Raw genomic sequence first — 17,677 nt, 5'->3', positions numbered from 1 at the left:
AGGTGTGTACTGGGAGCGAGGGGAGCGAAGGGGTGGCAGCACACACACCCATACACACACACACCCCCACTCAGCCTGTACACTCACACCCCAGAACCACTCAGGGCCCATCTCACCCAGGCTCTCTGGGGCTCAGAGCTCACTGCCCTGGACACCTGAGCTCCTGGGCCCTGCTGTTCCCAGAGCAGGGCTCACTCCATCCCTCCCTCCCTGGCCAGGGGCTCCCTGAGCCTGGGGTTTGGGGCACCGGGTGGGCACAGCTGAGCTCACGGACCCACTGCTGGCCAGCCCCAAGCAAAGCCAAGTTTGGGAATCCTTGTACTACAGGCAAGCTGAAAAAGCAGTTAGAAGCATCAGGAGGTGAATGAGACGCGCTACCCCGTGTGATCTGATGATTAGGTGACATACCTGCTATTTATTTTGGCTTTGTAGAAAAATGTTCCTGTGTTTGCGTGCTTGATACACTTACTTGTTCTTACAGACACCTTCAGCTCTGTAGCTTCCTTCCATGTGAGTAATGATCTGGTAGGATGGATTTATCTTATTATCTGGCAAGTTTTCATCTCAACAGATCACCAGTCCTGGGTCCTGCTCACACGTAGGGGGAGCAGTGAGAGCTCAGAACTGCCTGACGTTGGTTCCAGCACTCAGTGTAGCTCTGACCCTGCCTGCTCCAAAGCCTCAGGCCCTGCCCACGAGCCCAGCTGACACCACACCAAAGACTGCAGAAACTGTACAGGAGCAGCTGGTGTGAAACACAAGACAACAAACCTAAATGCACATCACAGACAGAATAATTGAAAATAGCAAGTACCTCAGCTCTTTGGATACACTCATTCCCACAGAGATTTTCCTCTCTTCCTGCCTTGAGTCACAAAAATGTTACAGGTTTATTTAAAAAAACCCAACAAAACAAGCAAAACATGGTAAAACCAAAAGAGTCCCCTAAAAGACTTGAAAAGTAATTTCAAAAAAACAACCCTAGGAAATGCAATTCAGCTGATCTGATGAATCTCTGTGCTCACCCTGCACATGAGGGACCCTGGACCTCTCACTCAGCTTGGAGCAACAGCCTGGACAAGCCAGGCTCGGAGCAGCTGACACCTCTCTGTCCTATCAGGAAAGATTTTAATGACCACACCAATTTAAGATGATCCTGAGGAAGTTATACTTATTAAGGATGTTTAAAAGACTGTCCAATTTGGGCAAACACTAAGGCCCACAGAGATCCAAGATGTTTCAGAAGAAGAGTTTTTAAAATTGCATTAATATTGCAACTTGAACGATCTCAGCCTTATCACACTTACTGCTGGTGTCCTCATTCCTGCTGTAATTATTTTTACACTGTCTCCTCCACATTGCTTTTTTCAAGCCTCCCTAAGAGTCTGTAGCTAGGGTTATCTATGGATGGTTCTTCCAAGCGATGCTAACTTAAAACTCCAACATCTTGTGGCATTAAGTATCAGCACAGTGTACTTCTAATTGCAATTCTTTTTCACTTTATAAGCTTGTCGTTTATATGAATGACCTTTTGCTGCTCTGCCATGAGACAGACAGACTGCAATGCTTAATAGATCCTGGAACTACTTTAACACACTGGAGGACAATCTCAGAAATTACACTCCTAAATGAAAATGAAAAACAATTCTTTTTAGGTCTACGAATGTCAGCCCTATAAATGTCAGTCCTTATTTTCATAGAATCACAGAAACTTCTGAGCTGAGAAGGACCCACAGGGACTATCCAGTTCAACTCCTGGCCCTGCCCAGGACACCCCAACAATCCCCCCCTGTCCCTCAGAGCGTTGTCCAAACGCTCCTGGAGCTCTGGCAGCCTTGGGGCCGTGCCCACTGCCCTGGAGAGCCTGGGCAGTGCCCACCACCCTCTGGGGGAAGAACCTTTCCCTGAGATCCATCCCAACCCCCCTGGCACAGCCTCGTGCTGGTTTTGCTGAACTCTCTTCACTGCACTCCGAGGACAGTGACACAGAGCATCACAAGTGGGAGCCATCCCACAGCTCACATCATGCCAAGAAGCAGCAACATTATTTTTAATATCAGCCTATGATGACTTCACACATGAGCTTTTTATTTTTGAATAGTTCCACCAGGAGCAGGAAGTCAGCTACACTGACACTGTCCCTCTGACGAGCAACTTCTGCTCTGCCCTGATACAGATGGGAATGACCTGCTGTGGCCAACACGAATCTTAGTGAGAACTGGTACAAGCTGTCAGCCTGCCAGAAATCAGGGTGTTCAAACAGCCACATACAGCAGAAGAGCAGTAAATGGGGTTTCAGCCCCACATTCTTTCAGAACCTTGATGAAATACTACTCTGGATGAAATGGTTCCTTCTGCAGCATTCTCAACACAGACAGCTTGCATCCAAATTACAAACTGGCCTAAAAATGGAAAATTTTAACAATTTCACTGGAGTGAAACCAAACAGATGTGCAGGAGCTCTCTGAGCAATAATGCCAATTACAGGGTTAAACACTCAGGAGTCTTCTTGTGTTTCCCCTTGGATCAAAGAACTATCAGAAATTACTCCCCTTCAGGACTGAACTCATGGACTGATACTGTTATGACCATTACAGTAACTGGGAACTGGCTCTGACCCTGAACAAGCCTGAAAGCAAAACCCGCTGAACTGGGAATATTTGAGATTTGAAAGAACATTCTTTTAGTATAAACCCTGGTGAGCTGCAAAAGCACAGGACTTCCAGGAGTTCTGGGCACATTCTCACACTTCAGCAGCCAAACCCCTCCATTTAATCAGTGTTCAGCACCTGGAGATCTCCTGTTCTCTGTAAGTAAATAAATCTTATGCTCAAAAGAAAGCCCTGCCCCAGATGTTTTATCTCTCCTCCAGACACAACCCCGTGGCATCACTCCCTCTGGATGGAAGCTGAGCCCCTGTCTCAGAATTAGCAGGCCAGCCCAGCACTCCAGGGGGACATGGCACAAAGACCAGTCCCTGATGTGAGCCACAAATACCACAGGAACTCCAAAGGATTAACAGGACATTAAACAAAGGGTTGGAGTGATATCTGTAGGAAATTAATAATTACGAATTAGATACTAAAGGTTTAATCCTGGATTTACAGGGATTATGATGGAATGAGACGAAGTGTAATCAAAATGTCAGGTTAAGTATTCAACCTCTGTGGGGCAGAGACCACAACTTTAATTTCTACCGACTGTGTGCACTGTGGTAGCAGCTTATCTGTCATCATACCTTGTTCACTACCAAAACAAACAACAGTCAGCCCAAGCTCAGGTTCCTGAGTTTAACCACAGGATGAGTAATTATAACTCATCAAGTTCACATCTTTTAAGGAAGACTCACTAGAAAAACTTGCAGTTAACACCAAAAGTGGGAAGAAAAATTCTAAGGGCTGTGGGATAGACCTGATGATCTTTTCCAACCTTAATGATTCCATGATTCTACGGTGCAAGTGTTGTGCACACGTGTACATATGTGCCTGCACGGGTCATTGAGGGAAGGATGTTCTATAATAGCTCTTGGAGGTCCTGCAAGTCTGTGACAAGACAAAGTGGTCATTACAGGACAGAATTAAAGCTATTTGGTCTCTTAATTATGGACATGAATTTTATTTGTACTGCTTCTTCTGATACATCTTAATTCTGCAATAAATTTTAAGGGGAAGAATGAAAAATAAAATGTCCAATTAAATTAAGAATGAAAAAAATGAGCCCTAAGCCTCAAGATTTTAATAGGACCAGGACACACTGAAGCCCTGGCTGAGGCAGAGGACAGATGAATTTTTTAACAGTTCACTGAAAGACAAACAATTCAGAATTTCATTCCTCAGCGTGGCTCAGGAGGTTTGGTGTGGAGATCTGGGTGAGTGTTTCAGGGACACAAGGAGCTGCCTGAACTAAACCTCCTCAGGCAACAGTTGAAGAGAAAAGGAGAAAACAGAGGCTGGCAGGGACGTCTGGAAATCCTCCAGTAAATCCCTCTGCTCAAAGCAGGGCACCTGGAGCAGCTGCTCAGGCCCATCCCAGCCAGGCTGCAGCACCTCCAAGAACAGACAATTCATGGTCTCTTTGGGTCAACTGTTCAACCCCCCTCAGTGCAGCACCAGGGCTGACTAAAGCACCAGTTCCCTCTAGGGACACCAAGCTGTGCTCAGAACTGATGGACAGGTGACAGCAACACGGGAGCAGCAGCACAGCAAAAGGCTGGCTGAGATTTCAGTCCATAACAGGACACTTCAGAGGAGAAAAATAATAATAATAAAACAGAGTATGCTCTCAACAGGGAAACACTACACTCAGAAACTCTCAGGAACATAATCCCATCTCAGAGCCCACTGCTTATCTGTCAATGTATCACATTTTCCAGAGTACCCTCCAACCAGCAGTTTCCTCCATAAGCATCCAAGGCAATTCCAATTCAAGCAATTCATACTCAAAGAAACCAAGGAGTTCTCAAAAGGCAAAACACAGTGTCTTCCACAGCCCTGGCAGCAGACAGGATGCTGCAGCTACTCAGGATTCTCATCACTGAACTCGTGAGGCCTCGAGGGAAGGCAGAACCCTGCACAGATCGGGATGCAGGCATGAATCCCATGGAACCTCCTCATCAGAAATAAGGTTTCCCTGTCTTACTGTGACACCTCCCTGCTGGAACCAACGGCTCAGAGCTCTAATTAAGTTGCCAGTATATCTGTGTTGAGATACACAGACCACAGACTGGAGATCTGTTGAGACAGGCACCTACCAACACCCACCTGGCACCTGCTGCTTCTGCCACCTCACTGTACCCAGCTGTGGGAGCAGACCCCGGGGTGCAGGTGCCTCTGCACACCAACTTCAATATAAATTTTACAAGTAAGATTTTACTTTAATGATGTTTTAATGCAACACTTTATTTACATAACACTGCAGGACACAAAGTGCACCAGGATTCATTCACACATGCTGCCCAGCTGCGGGAGCACAGCTGCCCAGACGGACACGGGAACAGGAGCACAGCCTTAAACGCGTTTATTCCTCCTAACCTACCTGAATCTCTGCGCCTGGTGATGCACTGGCCCTCCAAACCGTCGAGCTGGTGAATGACACAGCTGCGACAACAGTGCCACATTTTTGTTCTGGTTAGGGTTGGCTGCAAACTTCACTGTAATGGGCTCGGAGGAACCTGGGGGTTTGTGACCATTGAAATTTGTAATTGCCTCTTCTGCTTCTGACCTTTTGTCAAACCGGATAAATGCGACCCCTCTGGACAAACCTTGTAACCAAACCAATAAAACAAAACAAAAAAACAAACAAACAAAACAAAACAAAAAATAAAAAAATTGAAGTTCAGGATAAACTCAAAATAATTTTGAAAACAAAAACCAAAAAAGTTCAATATTTCTGTGGTCACAGCTTTCAAGTTCTCTACATTTACTAATGTTTCTTCAGCAGCTGGAGGATAAAGTACGAAATTAAGAAACCAAGGACAAATTAACACATTCATTTCAGCTATAACAACCACAGTGACTAAAACACTTTAACTACAGTGTGGTAGAAATTCATCACAAACTGACATTCCCATTAATAAAAAAGACCTCCCCAACATTTTAAATTATTTTAATGAAAGAATTAATTCCAGATGCTTAAAAGTAAACCTAAACCCCTTAGTTTTGATTATTTTATCACAAAAAAGCATCTGCAAACATATAATTGACACATTTTTGCAAATGTTTTCATTTTTCCATCCTGGAAACACACTCAGGTTCAGACATGAGGGAACAAAGGTCTGACAGTAATAAAGGAGTTTCACCTTTTAGAATGGAGAGATCACAATTTCATCCACACCACGTTCATTATTTCTAGCTGGTACACACATTATTTCAATTCATTAAAACCAATGAAGAATTACCTCTTAGTGACTGTACTGAATTGAATTTCACAGCTGTTAAACATCTGCATATTTTTTTCCTAGTCCCAGCCCCTGGATGCCTTGTGAGCTTCCCCTCCTCCCTTTGATTCTCATCTGTGACTTGAGCATAGGCTGAAAACATGATTTATCACAGTGAAGCTAAAAGGGCACATTTTGTTTAAATGCAGATATTGTGGTCAGAGTATTTGTAGGATTTCACCAGCTCTGTTTCAGAAATGGACACATCAGATACTTTCATGTTTTCTTTACAGGGCAATCCTCAAAGCCAGTTTCAGAAGTTAAGCTTCTCATAAATTGCGGGGTTGTTGGTAACAATTAAGGATCATTTTCCTTGTTTCACAGAAGGAAATGCATCCTGCCAAACCCTGGGCTGGCAGCAAGCAAAGTGTGCTTGCATTTGGGGCACTGGGAGAACTTTGATAAGGAACAAGAGATGGGCTCCCCAGACGAGAGCTGACAGCACTAAGTGCTCAGGTCCCCCTGGGATCAGCCTCCTGTGCCAGGGGGAAGCCTTGTCCCACCCTGGAAAGGCCCAGAGCAGCAGCATCACCCAGATGTCAGCAAGGCCTACCCCAGAGCTCAGCTTACTGTGACTCCTCTGCTTTCATGCTGCTCTTCCTAGTGCTTCTCACCCGATCTATCACAGCATTCATTTAAAATATAAATATTGTAGAAAGTGTATGTTTAAACAGAATAATTTTCAAAAAGCTAGAGAACCACCTCTGTGGGAAGGTACAGCTAAAAGTACAAGTTAAAACGTGTTCTAAGTGGGACTAGATCAAGATATCAAAGGCAGGTTTAAAGCCACAGCTGCATTCCTGCTGGGAAAGCAAACCCGGGCTCTGCAGGCATTAACTTTGTGATGTGGAATCCATTCTTCAATCAATTCATCAATAAGGCTATTGGAAAGCAGGAGGCGTGTTCTGAGCTGAATTACACAGCATCAGCACACCCATGAAAATTCTATTATTTTATCTGTGTGACTTCTGTCATCTCATTTTACAGCTCTGTCAAAGTCAGGTGCTATCCAGACCCCACAGACCGGGAGAGGGGGATGACCAGTTTGGACACCTGCATTAATCAGTTTGCTGTGTTCCACGAGGCTTTCTCCTGCTTCTCTCTAGAGCTGCCCCCTGGATAATCAGCTCTAGAGACAGAACTGTGCAGGTATCAGAGCTGGACAAAATGAATCCTCCTCTCCACGAAGGAAAGGATGGGATTTTCCTCACTCAGCCACAGTGTCTACAAAGCCAGTCCCCAGGTCTCACCCAGCCATCTTGGGCTCCTGAACACAGTCATGTTCACAGCGTGGTCTGACCAGATGGAGACACCTCAAAGCAGGTTCCTGCCCCAGGAGCCAGCCCTGCAGGCAGATGGACTCCACCAGAACCTGCTGATGGGCCACTCTGAGTTACAGCACATTCCTCACGGGGCAGGAAAGCTGCTGCTGAGCTGATGTGTGTAAATGTGTGTAAATGCACACATTCCAGTTATAAATGTTAAATGTGGGATTGCGAGAATTAATTATCTTCTATTCTAACACAGCACAGGCATAATCAATGAAAAAGTGTATTTGCAAAGGTTCTCCCCAGATTCATACATGACATACATGCCACAGAACACCTGGGTGACAGGATAAGCCAGACTCTGCAGCCACTCAGTCTGAAATAATGAGGTAATTAAATTCTGAAAACACATTGTAACAGAGTCAGAATTACCATCTTAAAAAGCCCCTTAACTTTGGTCTCCCCTGAGCCAAGTGTTTAACTCAGCTTCTCGCTTTTCTTTCTCTTTTCTTTTTTTTTTAAACAAACAAAATACATTCAGAACTTTCAGGGCAGTACTAAGTGTATAAAATTCATTCTTTTGCTTAGCAGTAACCACAGAGGCCTGTAAGGCACCTCAAATGGTTTAAAATGTGAGAAAATTGTGTGAGTGAGTTCCAAGATGGTATAAAACACAAAACATGTTGTTTTGCTTTTAAATCTGTAACTATGGCTTGGAATTTGCCTGTGGATAACAACTGCACGTGTGTAAAGTCAAGGCCAGGTCAACACTCCAGGTTACACACGTGGCGCAGAAACACAACTGCACTGCAGTGACAGCAGGTGTCAGAGCAAGGGAGCAGATCTGGCAAATCAGCAGCTGATAAAAATGACAGTAATCCTATTTTGATATGACCCAAGGTTTGGGCTCCAAGATAGCAAAGGAGGCAGTAGAATCATTCTGTGTTTAAAAAAAAAAAAAAAATCACTGGACAAAGGTCTGCTGTGAAAATTCTACCAATGGTTGACACCAGATGTCATGGTTGGTTTGTGGAAGTCTAATTTAATTAAGTTTAGGGACTGCCAGTGTCAGACAAGCACTATCCATGCTGCACAGCCCAGTTTACTGCCCCAGAGCTCACCTGTGGTTTGATCCACGAGCACACGGGAGTTGATGATGCGCCCAAAGCGGGAGAACATGTCCTCTACATCCTTCTGTGTCATCGACCGGGGCAGGCCACTGATATATAAATTAGCATCCTTGATGACTTCAGAACTTGGGCGGGCATAGGAAACCTGGAAACGGAAGAAAGGCGTGCTCAGGGTGTTAACAGGGAAGGTCAATTCATCTCCTTCATTGTGAGCCAATTTCATTTATTCCCCACTAATGACACGGGCATTTTTACTGGAGTTTTAAAAAATGGAACAAGGAGAGGGAAGGGAAAACTGACAAAAGGAGAAAGGGCACGTCCCTACATGACTCCATTCATTTTGGGTTCATCCAAGAGATAACAAATATACTGGCACTGCTGTAAGGAGACAGCAGCAGACCAACACAAACACATCTGGCACTGCCACAGCTCACCACTCGCTCACACTGTCACCACAGCTCACACCGGGAACTTGTCCTGTCCAGGTATTTTTTAAAGCTCCATGAAAAGACTTTAGCAGCTAAAGTGCAATTTTCTGTCTTAATTTCTGCTGCTAGAGGAAGTTACAAACATCCCCTAAGCAGGTTTGAATCCTACACACAAATATATTAAGTATCCAAGAGGTACATGAATTTTCTTAAAAAGCCTGGCAACAATTCAGAATGGTCCCTCTACCACGGAAAAAATGGTGGGAATAATTAAAACAAAGGAATCTTTGAATACAAAGCTGTTTAAAAACACTCTTCTCCCAGATTCACCTTTCCTGCAGCTGAGAGCATACAGGCCTTACCACCCCAATGCAGTTTATTACAATGCCATTGTCAGAGAAGATTGAAAAACTCCTACCTTGATAGTTTTTGACTGAAGTCTGAGGCCATTCAGTGTGTTTATTGCTCTTTCAGCATCTTTTGCAGTTACGTAGTTCACAAAGCCGTAGCCTAAGCTGTGTCCTACAGGGAAAAACATTTTGAAAAATTAACCCTAATTAAAAAAAGTTATCATCATCAAAAGGAAAGGAAATGCAGATGAGAAGTGAATTCAACCATGAACATAACCCACACAGCAAATATTTCAGTAAGCCAAGGAGGTTTCCCAGGGCTGGCACAGATCATGAGTAACTCGGAGCTCTCTCATTTCCACTCTGGACATCCCTCTGGCTCCTCAGACAGCAGGTACTGGGCAGAGCACCCACCAACAGCAAGAAATTCAAAACTAAAACACCAACTCTGACCAGTCTTGTAAACTTCATGGGTGTGGGACAAAGGCAAGAACTTAACTAAGATCATTAGCACAAACTCCTGCAGAGAGAGAGCAGAAAGTGCAGCGGATGAACTGCCAGGTAAGGAACCACGAGGCTGCTCATTCCTGTTAGGCTATTCCAACCTCCACTGCTGGGGACAAGAGGGAAAAGGAAGCTTCCAATCCTTCATAATACAGCTGATGAGCAGCAAGTTTCCCAAACTCAGCACCGAAGTGAAGAGTGAAAAATTCTCTTCAATGCAGGCAATTAATGTGCTATCACTTTAGCTAAATTTACTCTTAACTCTTGTAGAAGGAATTTGATACTAACAATTAAAACCTTTAAAGCATTTAAGGCAAAGGATATTTATTTGGATTCTTTGGGTACATATTTGTTCTCGTTCAATCTCCCACCTCCACAATTGCTACTATCAATTATAACACTACACACTAAGATCATTTCAGGTTGGAATTTCCCAACAATCAGAGGCTCTTATCACTGCAGACCTAAAAATAACTAAAATACTTTCAAAGACTGTCTCAGTGCAATAAAACAACTCCACTTTAACACAAGACATGTTTTTCAGCCAACTTCTCTTTTTCTCAGCCAGATCTATGGAATTTTCTAAAGAACACTGTAAGCATGCATAGGAAAATGTGCATTATTTTAACAATATACTGGTTTTAAGTTATTAAGCTCCACTGTTAGGCTTGAGGACACTAGAAGACAGAGCTAATTGTTAAGTAAAGGAGTCTCTTGTGAAATGCAGCCCTTTTTCAATCACACAGCTTGGCTCTACAACGGTCTTGACTGTCAAGGAAGGTTCCTTATGCTTTCCAGACATTCCAGAACACCAAATACACACCCCCAGGTGTCACATGGTGATATCCTGGCACAACTGCCAGAGCAACTGAAGCAAAGGCCTGCAAGAGATACTGCAGATAACTCCAGCTACTGAAAAAAAGGACCCCCAGTCTGCTGAGGCATCAGGCTACGAGACTAAAATCCGCAGGGGCTGGAAGGAGACTCGGTGTTGGTGCCAACAGCACTGTGACAGACCCACTGCAGAACTGCTCCTGGCACGGCCTCTGCCTTGGGCTGCTGCCCTGTGAAACCCAACCCAGCAGTAACTCCTCTGCACCCAAACAGTGTCAGTGCCTGCTGTCTAATACAGCCCTTGCATAAACACTCCCAGGTAGTTCTTGCTTCTGCCAAAGCCCTTAGAGAAGCCAGACCTGCCCTGTGCTCCCCCCTCACACAGAACCAACATCCTGTTCCCCTGCAGACCCGGTGTTAAACATCCCACCAGCCTCTCAGGACGCCACACACAGCTGAGGGCAAACCATCCTGCGACAGCCAAGTAGGATTGAACTCCACATAGAAACCAAAAAAAAAATGCAATGAAAGATCTTAAACACCAACTTCTGCACCTTTATCCTATAAAGACCTACAGATAATGTCTGCAAAATTCTGATCAATGTTTCTGACATGTACCCACAGCACGGCTTTTGTGATTTCTCTTTAACATTCACTTGGTTTTATTGGTCAGATATGGTCAATCATTTACATAAAATCCGGTTGGTACACACCCACTTACCTACAGAGATTCTTGTCCCTTAAGAAAATGAGTAATTTAATAATCAGAAAAACGTTCAGCACCTGGACTCTGCCCTATTTCTCCAGAGTCTGCCCCAAAAAAAAACAAAGACAAGCTTAAGAGGGAACAAATACCAGGTGAACAGTTGGCAAAGACTTTTCTCTCTTACAAAGGTGGGAAGGGCCCAACACCGCTCACAGGTCCAGCACCTCAGCCCTGCTCTGAAGGTTCAGAGCACCAGCTGCTTTATGGGCATTTTCAGTCTGTCCCAGAAGTCACATAAACATCAGTATTCCAGCAAACTACTGAACAGGACCAGGTCCTAAAAAAGCTTATGGAAATAGGCCCTTACAGACCAGGGAAACATATTCCAAACAAGACAAACCTATTCCCTCCAAGTGTGACCCACACTGAGCCCTGGCAGGCAGGGCTGTCCCTCCCTGGATGGAAGCTGCACTGGGGAGGGTGTGACTATTCTGACAGGTCAAAAAGAGCAGGATTCCACCCCACACAAATCTATTAAGCTGAATTCAGTACACTGAATATCCTTCCCTATTCCCCTGTAACAAGCTCCCAGAGAACACAGTAGGCACAGAACTGCAGATCACGGAATGGTTTGGTTTGGAAGGGACCTTAAAGCTCATCACATTTCAACTCCCTGCCATGGGCAGGGACACCTTCCACTAGCCCAGGCTGCTCCAAGCCCCGTCCAACCTGGCCTTGGACACTCCCAGGGATTCAGGGGCAGCCACAGCTTCTCTGGGCAAACCTGTGCCAGGGCCTGCCCACCTTCACACAGAATAATTTCTTCCCATCTCACCCTGCCCTGTGGTAGTGGGAAGCCATTCCCTGTGTCCTGTCCCTCCATCCCTTGTCCCCAGTCCCTCGCCAGCTCTCCTGGAGCCCTGCCAGGGGCTCTCAGGTCTCCCTGGAGCCTTCTCTTCTCCAGGTGAACCCCCCCAGCTCTGCCAGCCTGGCTCCAGAGCAGAGGGGTTCCAGCCCTGGAGCATCTCCGTGGTCTCCTCTGGACTTGTTCCAGCACATCCATGTCTTTGTTGTGTTGGTGCCCCAGAGTGAAGGCAGCTCTGCAGGTGGGGTCTCACCAGAAGGGGAACAGTGTCAGAATCCCCTCTCTTGCCTGCTGCTCACACTTCTGTGCTTTCTCCCAAAGCATCAGACAGGTTATGTGTTTAGGCAGTTTGAGATCAGTGGGTCCAGTCTCTGGAATCACAAACTGTACCTATTCCCATGCCCAAAGCACACAAAAGCAGTTCAGATTTTTGATCCCAGGTACTCTGACTGGAGGCACATTCTACAGCCTCCACCCAACACCCTCCTTTTCCAAATGCAGGTCTTCATATTCCGTGTCCCCTTGTTCCTGTACAGATCCTGTCCTTACACACACTTCCCCTGCCCATTGTCTGTCCCCAGAGCACCCCACGCAGCCACCAAATCCTCTTGGCCTTCTTTGCTGTTCCTGTCGGAGCAAAATTCTGCACCTTTTTCACTTCCAGTTTTATACAGGTTGCTCAATGACTATTCCTTATCCAAGAGTTCTGGGAAATGAGGGAGGTAATGGGGTATACACAAACAAACACAGATGAAAAAAAGAAGCCCCTGAAAGTGGCAGGATCACAACAGTCAGACATTCTCATATTCCATCTAGGAATATGACAATAAGTTTGACTAAAGAGAAGTTCTTTGAATTCTGCTGATGTTCTCAGCTTGCTACAGAAACCTGTCATGGAAAGGACGGTGGTGCTGGAACAATTTTCAAACCATTTTAGTGGACAATAATTTAAAATATTTTTTAAAGTTTGCATATCCATGAATAAAAATGTACTAAAGAGACAAAGCTAAAAAAAAGAGCAACAAGTAAGTCCTTATCTGGATGAATAATTAACAAAGTGACTATAAAACCTAGCTTTAAGCAAAATACTACACTCCTTCAGCAGAAAGAATTCAGTTTTGTTTCCATGATAAAAGGCCCTTTCATGGGAAAGGGCAGTCATTCTCTTTCTGTGCATCACTTGGGTTTCTGTCCATGTCCCTGCTTCCTTTCCCAGCTCCCAGGACACGTGGTTTCAGTCACCAGCTCCCTCCTTATCCCAGCCCGCTGCTGATAACTCCAGCTTCACCGGAGTCTGATGTGAGGGCAGAGCACTTCACTGAGAGCAGCTAACACAGATCCTCGCTGTCCTGTCCTTCTCAAGGCAGCCCAGAATTAAACCTGGCTAGGTCAGTGCCCCTCAGTATCACCATCTGAGGGTACAGCTGCTGTCTGAGTTGGGAAGCAGAGTTTGGAGGGTGTGAGCTGGGTTTGGGGTTTTTGTTTGTCTTTACAAACTGTGCTGTGAGTGATAACCAGAGAGCCTAAACATGCATGAATGCACTGAGAAGCACCACGTAAAATACCAGGCGTCAGAGTGCTGAAAAAAGCAGAATTCAGAGTGGTGAGTGTAGTTCCTGAGGATGAGAACAGAGACTGAAGTGCTCAGATGTGCCCTGTGTGGGTTCCCCTTAGCACAGTTACATTATTGTACAGGGACACACAGTCCCATGAGCCCAGAGTAAAGCACAACCACTCCTGCACCAAACTTCCCAAAAACTGTTATGCCAATGGAGAAGTGCAACCAGGTAGGACTGGGAGAGCAGGTGATCCAGAGGCTGTATCCTAACCCCTGAGTGAGTCACACCACACATGCAGCATCCTCTGTTTCCCAACACCCAGGGAAACATGCAGATGTGTAAGCAGAGAGCCTGGCTGAGCAGGGAGCTCATGGCACAGCTCCAAGGGAAACAGGGAGCACAGGAGATGGAAGAAGCGACGGCTACAAAAGGAAGAGTTTGGAAACACTATCCACTGTGTCTGAGGAACAGCAGAGCTCAACTGCAGTTCAGACCTGAAAGGAATGCAAATAAACTGAAGAATAATATCAAGGGTTACAAGGAAAAGTTCTGCTGTCTCAGCAGCACAAGGTTGGAAGTGTGGGAGCAGATTTAAGGTGTGAGCTGAGGAGAAGGGACAGGATGCCTTCTGTGCCTCACTTCACCAACACCGTCTAACCGACCACTGCACTTGGAAAAGAGCTCATGGAGAAGGGCCAGTGGATAAAGACTGAGACAGGACTGACTGGTTGAGTGAACTTGTCCCAATCAAGCCCATGGGGTCCCGAGATAGGCTCTCTGTAAGGTGAGACACCAGGCTCGTGTCCCTGCCGAAACTGTGTCATCTTGGGATGATCAGAGAATTGGAAGAGGTCTCCAAAAACTGCAGGAAGGCAAGTGCCACATCCATCTTCAAAAAGAGACAAAAAACCCCAACCCCCACACTCCCACCCCCTCCCACACACTCTACATGTACACCTGGAACAAGAGGAGTTTGCAGGGTCTATCCCAGGACATGCTGTTTGCCTTTTGGTCCCAGACATGGAGGAGGTGATGGGAGTGTGCTCTCACCAAGAGCAGAGATGACACCAGTTATCCTACCCCACATTTTTGGAAGCACATACTCTCACAGTCTATTTTTGAGTGAAAACACATCTCCACATGTTTCCACAAAATTTCTTCTGTCATTTTTTGTCCCCTGGTCTGGGGTGATGATGCTGGTTTCTAGCTCCTCCTTATAACCTTCAGCCCAAGTTAAATCTGCTCCACATCATACACTTTTAACCACTTTTTCACTTCAATATTCTAAATGCCAACTTCAGAACCTGCCATGTTCTACATGTGCTGCTTGACTTAACTCTGGAGAAAAGCACTGGCTATTTTTTACGTCCTTGGCAGATTTTGTTTTCATACTGAGAGGTGTCCTTATAAAGAAAAAGAAAAGAAAAGAAAGCAGCCTCATGAAGGATTTCTGTCAAAACATAGTTTTGGATGTGAACAAACATCTGAAGTGTTTAATCACCCATCTTCAAAACTAACAGTTGAAGGGCATGATTTTCCATCTCGTGTCTGTGTTGATAAATCCCATCACCACAACATAGTTCTATTTATTACTGTCAAGCATATAATTCACAGTATGTTTTTGAAAATACAGGAAATCACAGAATCCCAGAATGGTCTGGACCTTAAGGGAACTTAAGGCTCATCCAGTGCCACCCCCCTGCCATGGACAGGGACACCTTCCACTAGCCCAGGTGGCTCCAAGCCCCGTCCAACCTGGCCTTGGACACTCCCAGGGATGGGGCAGCCACAGTTGCTCTGGGCAATCTGTGCCAGGGCCTCCCCACCCTCACAGCCAGGAATTCCTTCCCAATATCCCATCTAACCCTGCCCTGTGGCAGTGGGAAGCCATTCCCTGTGTCCTGTCCCTCCATCCCTTGTCCCCAGTCCCTCTCCAGCTCTCCTGGAGTCCCTTTAGGCCCTGCAAGGGGCTCTCAGGTCTCCCTGGAGCCTTCTCTTCTCCAGGGGAACCCCCCCAGCTCTCCCAGCCTGGCTCCAGAGCAGAGGGGCTCCAGCCCTTCATTAACAATACAGATGATGCATCTCAGCTACTCTGGAAACACATGAAGGTAAAGCTCAAAGCCACAGCCTGAACCAAACCTTTAGTCCTGATCCAGTCCCCAGGCTCCCCCAGTGCCTCATTCAGCCATGTCCTCACACTCCCTCCACCCGTGACACTGAGCAGCTGCTGTGCCTCTCCAACACAGTCCTACTTCCCTCTTGTGCTGTGGTGACCACAGTGAGCCCCAGAAAACTAGAAAACATGTGCCAGAGTCAGAACTGAGCACAGGAGTTTCAGTGCAGGCACTGTTCATCTTAAACACCATTTTCACTTTGCCCAACAAAAGTATTCTGCAGTTTTCTACACAGGTTTTGGAAAACGGAAGCAAGTGTGTTTGTATTTGTGCAAATAACTTCCTGAAGGGACAATTACTCATTTTGCAATACTTTCATCTGCTTCATCTCCACTTTAGTCACGAATGCTGCCCAAAACCATCCTTAGTCACTGAAACACCACAAGAGCACCAGAACCCCCCCAGTGTGTCTGTGTCAGGCTGTGGCAGAGCTCAGCCTGGCCAGGTAGCCTGGGCTTGTGCCTGACCTCAGAAGAACCCTGGGAAGCACCGTGCTGGTGTAGGACTGGATCACTCAGATCAACTCTACCCCAGCAATTCCCACCCCGTGCTCCACCTACGCTGTACGTGAGAGCAGAGACAAAGGTTGAGGTTTATATTGCAGCATTTCCACAATATTTGTCTCTAAACACCTCTGGGGCAGCAGCTCAGCACCTTCCTCCTACAGGACCTGAACTCAGCTTTGTTACAGTTCCTGTGACTAAAACTCAGACTGCTCTCTGAGCCAATTGCTGCTTCTGCTTGAGGCTTCAAACAAGCACATCTTACTGAGTAGACTCTTGATGGCAACAGAAAGGAACCAGGAGGGAAACAAAGAAAGTACCTTGTTATATTGGTAACGACTTCCCAATCCAGACTGTGTCCCTGTTGCTTCCCCTGGTTCTGTACACCAGGACAAAAGTCTCTTTCTGCTCATGGCCAAACCATGACAAGTCTCATTTATGGAATTTTAAGGGCAAAATCACACTTAGCTGGTTTGGAAAGCGTGACCTTCAAACAACTCACCAAAACATTACAAAGTACAAATAAAGTGGCCTCTCTTCCTTATGCAAAATCACTGGTATTTGCCTTGAAACAAAGCAACTCAAACAGACACTGGGGAGAAGTCAAAAGCTACAAATCCAATTTGACAGGAGTCTGTAGTTCACCCTGACTCAGACAGTTCACAGGGACCTCATCATCTCACCAATAGTGCAAAAATACCATGAGAGTGACATCTTTAGATCCTGAAAAGGTTCGCTTTTTTTTAGTAATTAATTGTATATCACAAAGCCTCTCTGCATACTTATCATTTCTATATGTTCTCTTTAGATTTTTTTCCTTTCTCTCATTTCCAGAACATTTCTCTACTGAGATTTAATTTCAGTTGCTCCAGGGCTCTTTTTCCAGATGAACTGCCAGCACCCGAGATGTTGTGAAGTGAAAAGGATTCAGAAAGGGAACGCAGAAAATACCAGGCCCAAAATTGTGCAGGAATAGCACAGGCTGATTTTTCGAGGGAATCTTTGGGAGGAAAATTCCTTGCACACTTACTACAAGATCTCCCTTCTTTAAATGAGACAGAATCTGTTCACCTGTTGTTGGAACCAAACCCTGACTGTTCAAGATGCTGAGGGCTGAAAGATCCACTTCCCCCATCTCCTAAGGAAGAAACTTCAGCTCTCAAATAATGACAGTTTTAGCAGTGAAGATTATAGTGCAAAACCTCAGCAAGTGTTCAGAGTCACACGATCACAGGTTCAGCTGAACCAAACTGTTAACTCTGCAGAAGCTGCTCCTTGGAAGAGAATGAAACTGTTCCACATCTTGGAATACAACTCACAGTAAAGACATGCTGAGAAATTCTAGAGCACAACCGAAGGTGTTGCTACCTGGCATATTTGGATGGATGGGTGGAAAAGAAAGGCAAAGGAAGCAGAGCCAT

At 45.6% G+C, this 17,677-nt stretch overlaps 1 protein-coding gene across 2 annotated transcripts in view; it reads right to left on the bottom strand.

Annotated features, from left to right (window-relative positions):
* Positions 1-17,677, bottom strand: part of ELAVL1 (ELAV like RNA binding protein 1) — a 42,509-nt gene that overhangs the window by 8,107 nt on the left and 16,725 nt on the right. Inside the window, exons 3-6 of one of the 2 annotated variants that reach the window (XM_050321455.1) lie at positions 9,180-9,283; positions 8,325-8,478; positions 5,035-5,260; positions 409-522 (exon numbers count right to left, since the gene is read on the bottom strand). In XM_050321455.1, the coding sequence (XP_050177412.1) occupies positions 409-522; positions 5,035-5,260; positions 8,325-8,478; positions 9,180-9,283 (598 nt within the window). The remainder of the gene's footprint in view (positions 1-408; positions 523-5,034; positions 5,261-8,324; positions 8,479-9,179; positions 9,284-17,677) is intronic. The other variant, XM_050321453.1, reaches the window with a different exon arrangement.

This window comes from Myiozetetes cayanensis, unplaced genomic scaffold, assembly GCF_022539395.1.
Source record: "Myiozetetes cayanensis isolate MyiCay16 unplaced genomic scaffold, myiCay2020 scf26, whole genome shotgun sequence".
In the NCBI taxonomy this organism is placed as follows: Eukaryota; Metazoa; Chordata; class Aves; order Passeriformes; family Tyrannidae; genus Myiozetetes; species Myiozetetes cayanensis.
The sequence above is the reverse complement of the archived record's forward strand: the minus strand, read 5'-3'. Positions and strand labels throughout refer to the sequence as shown.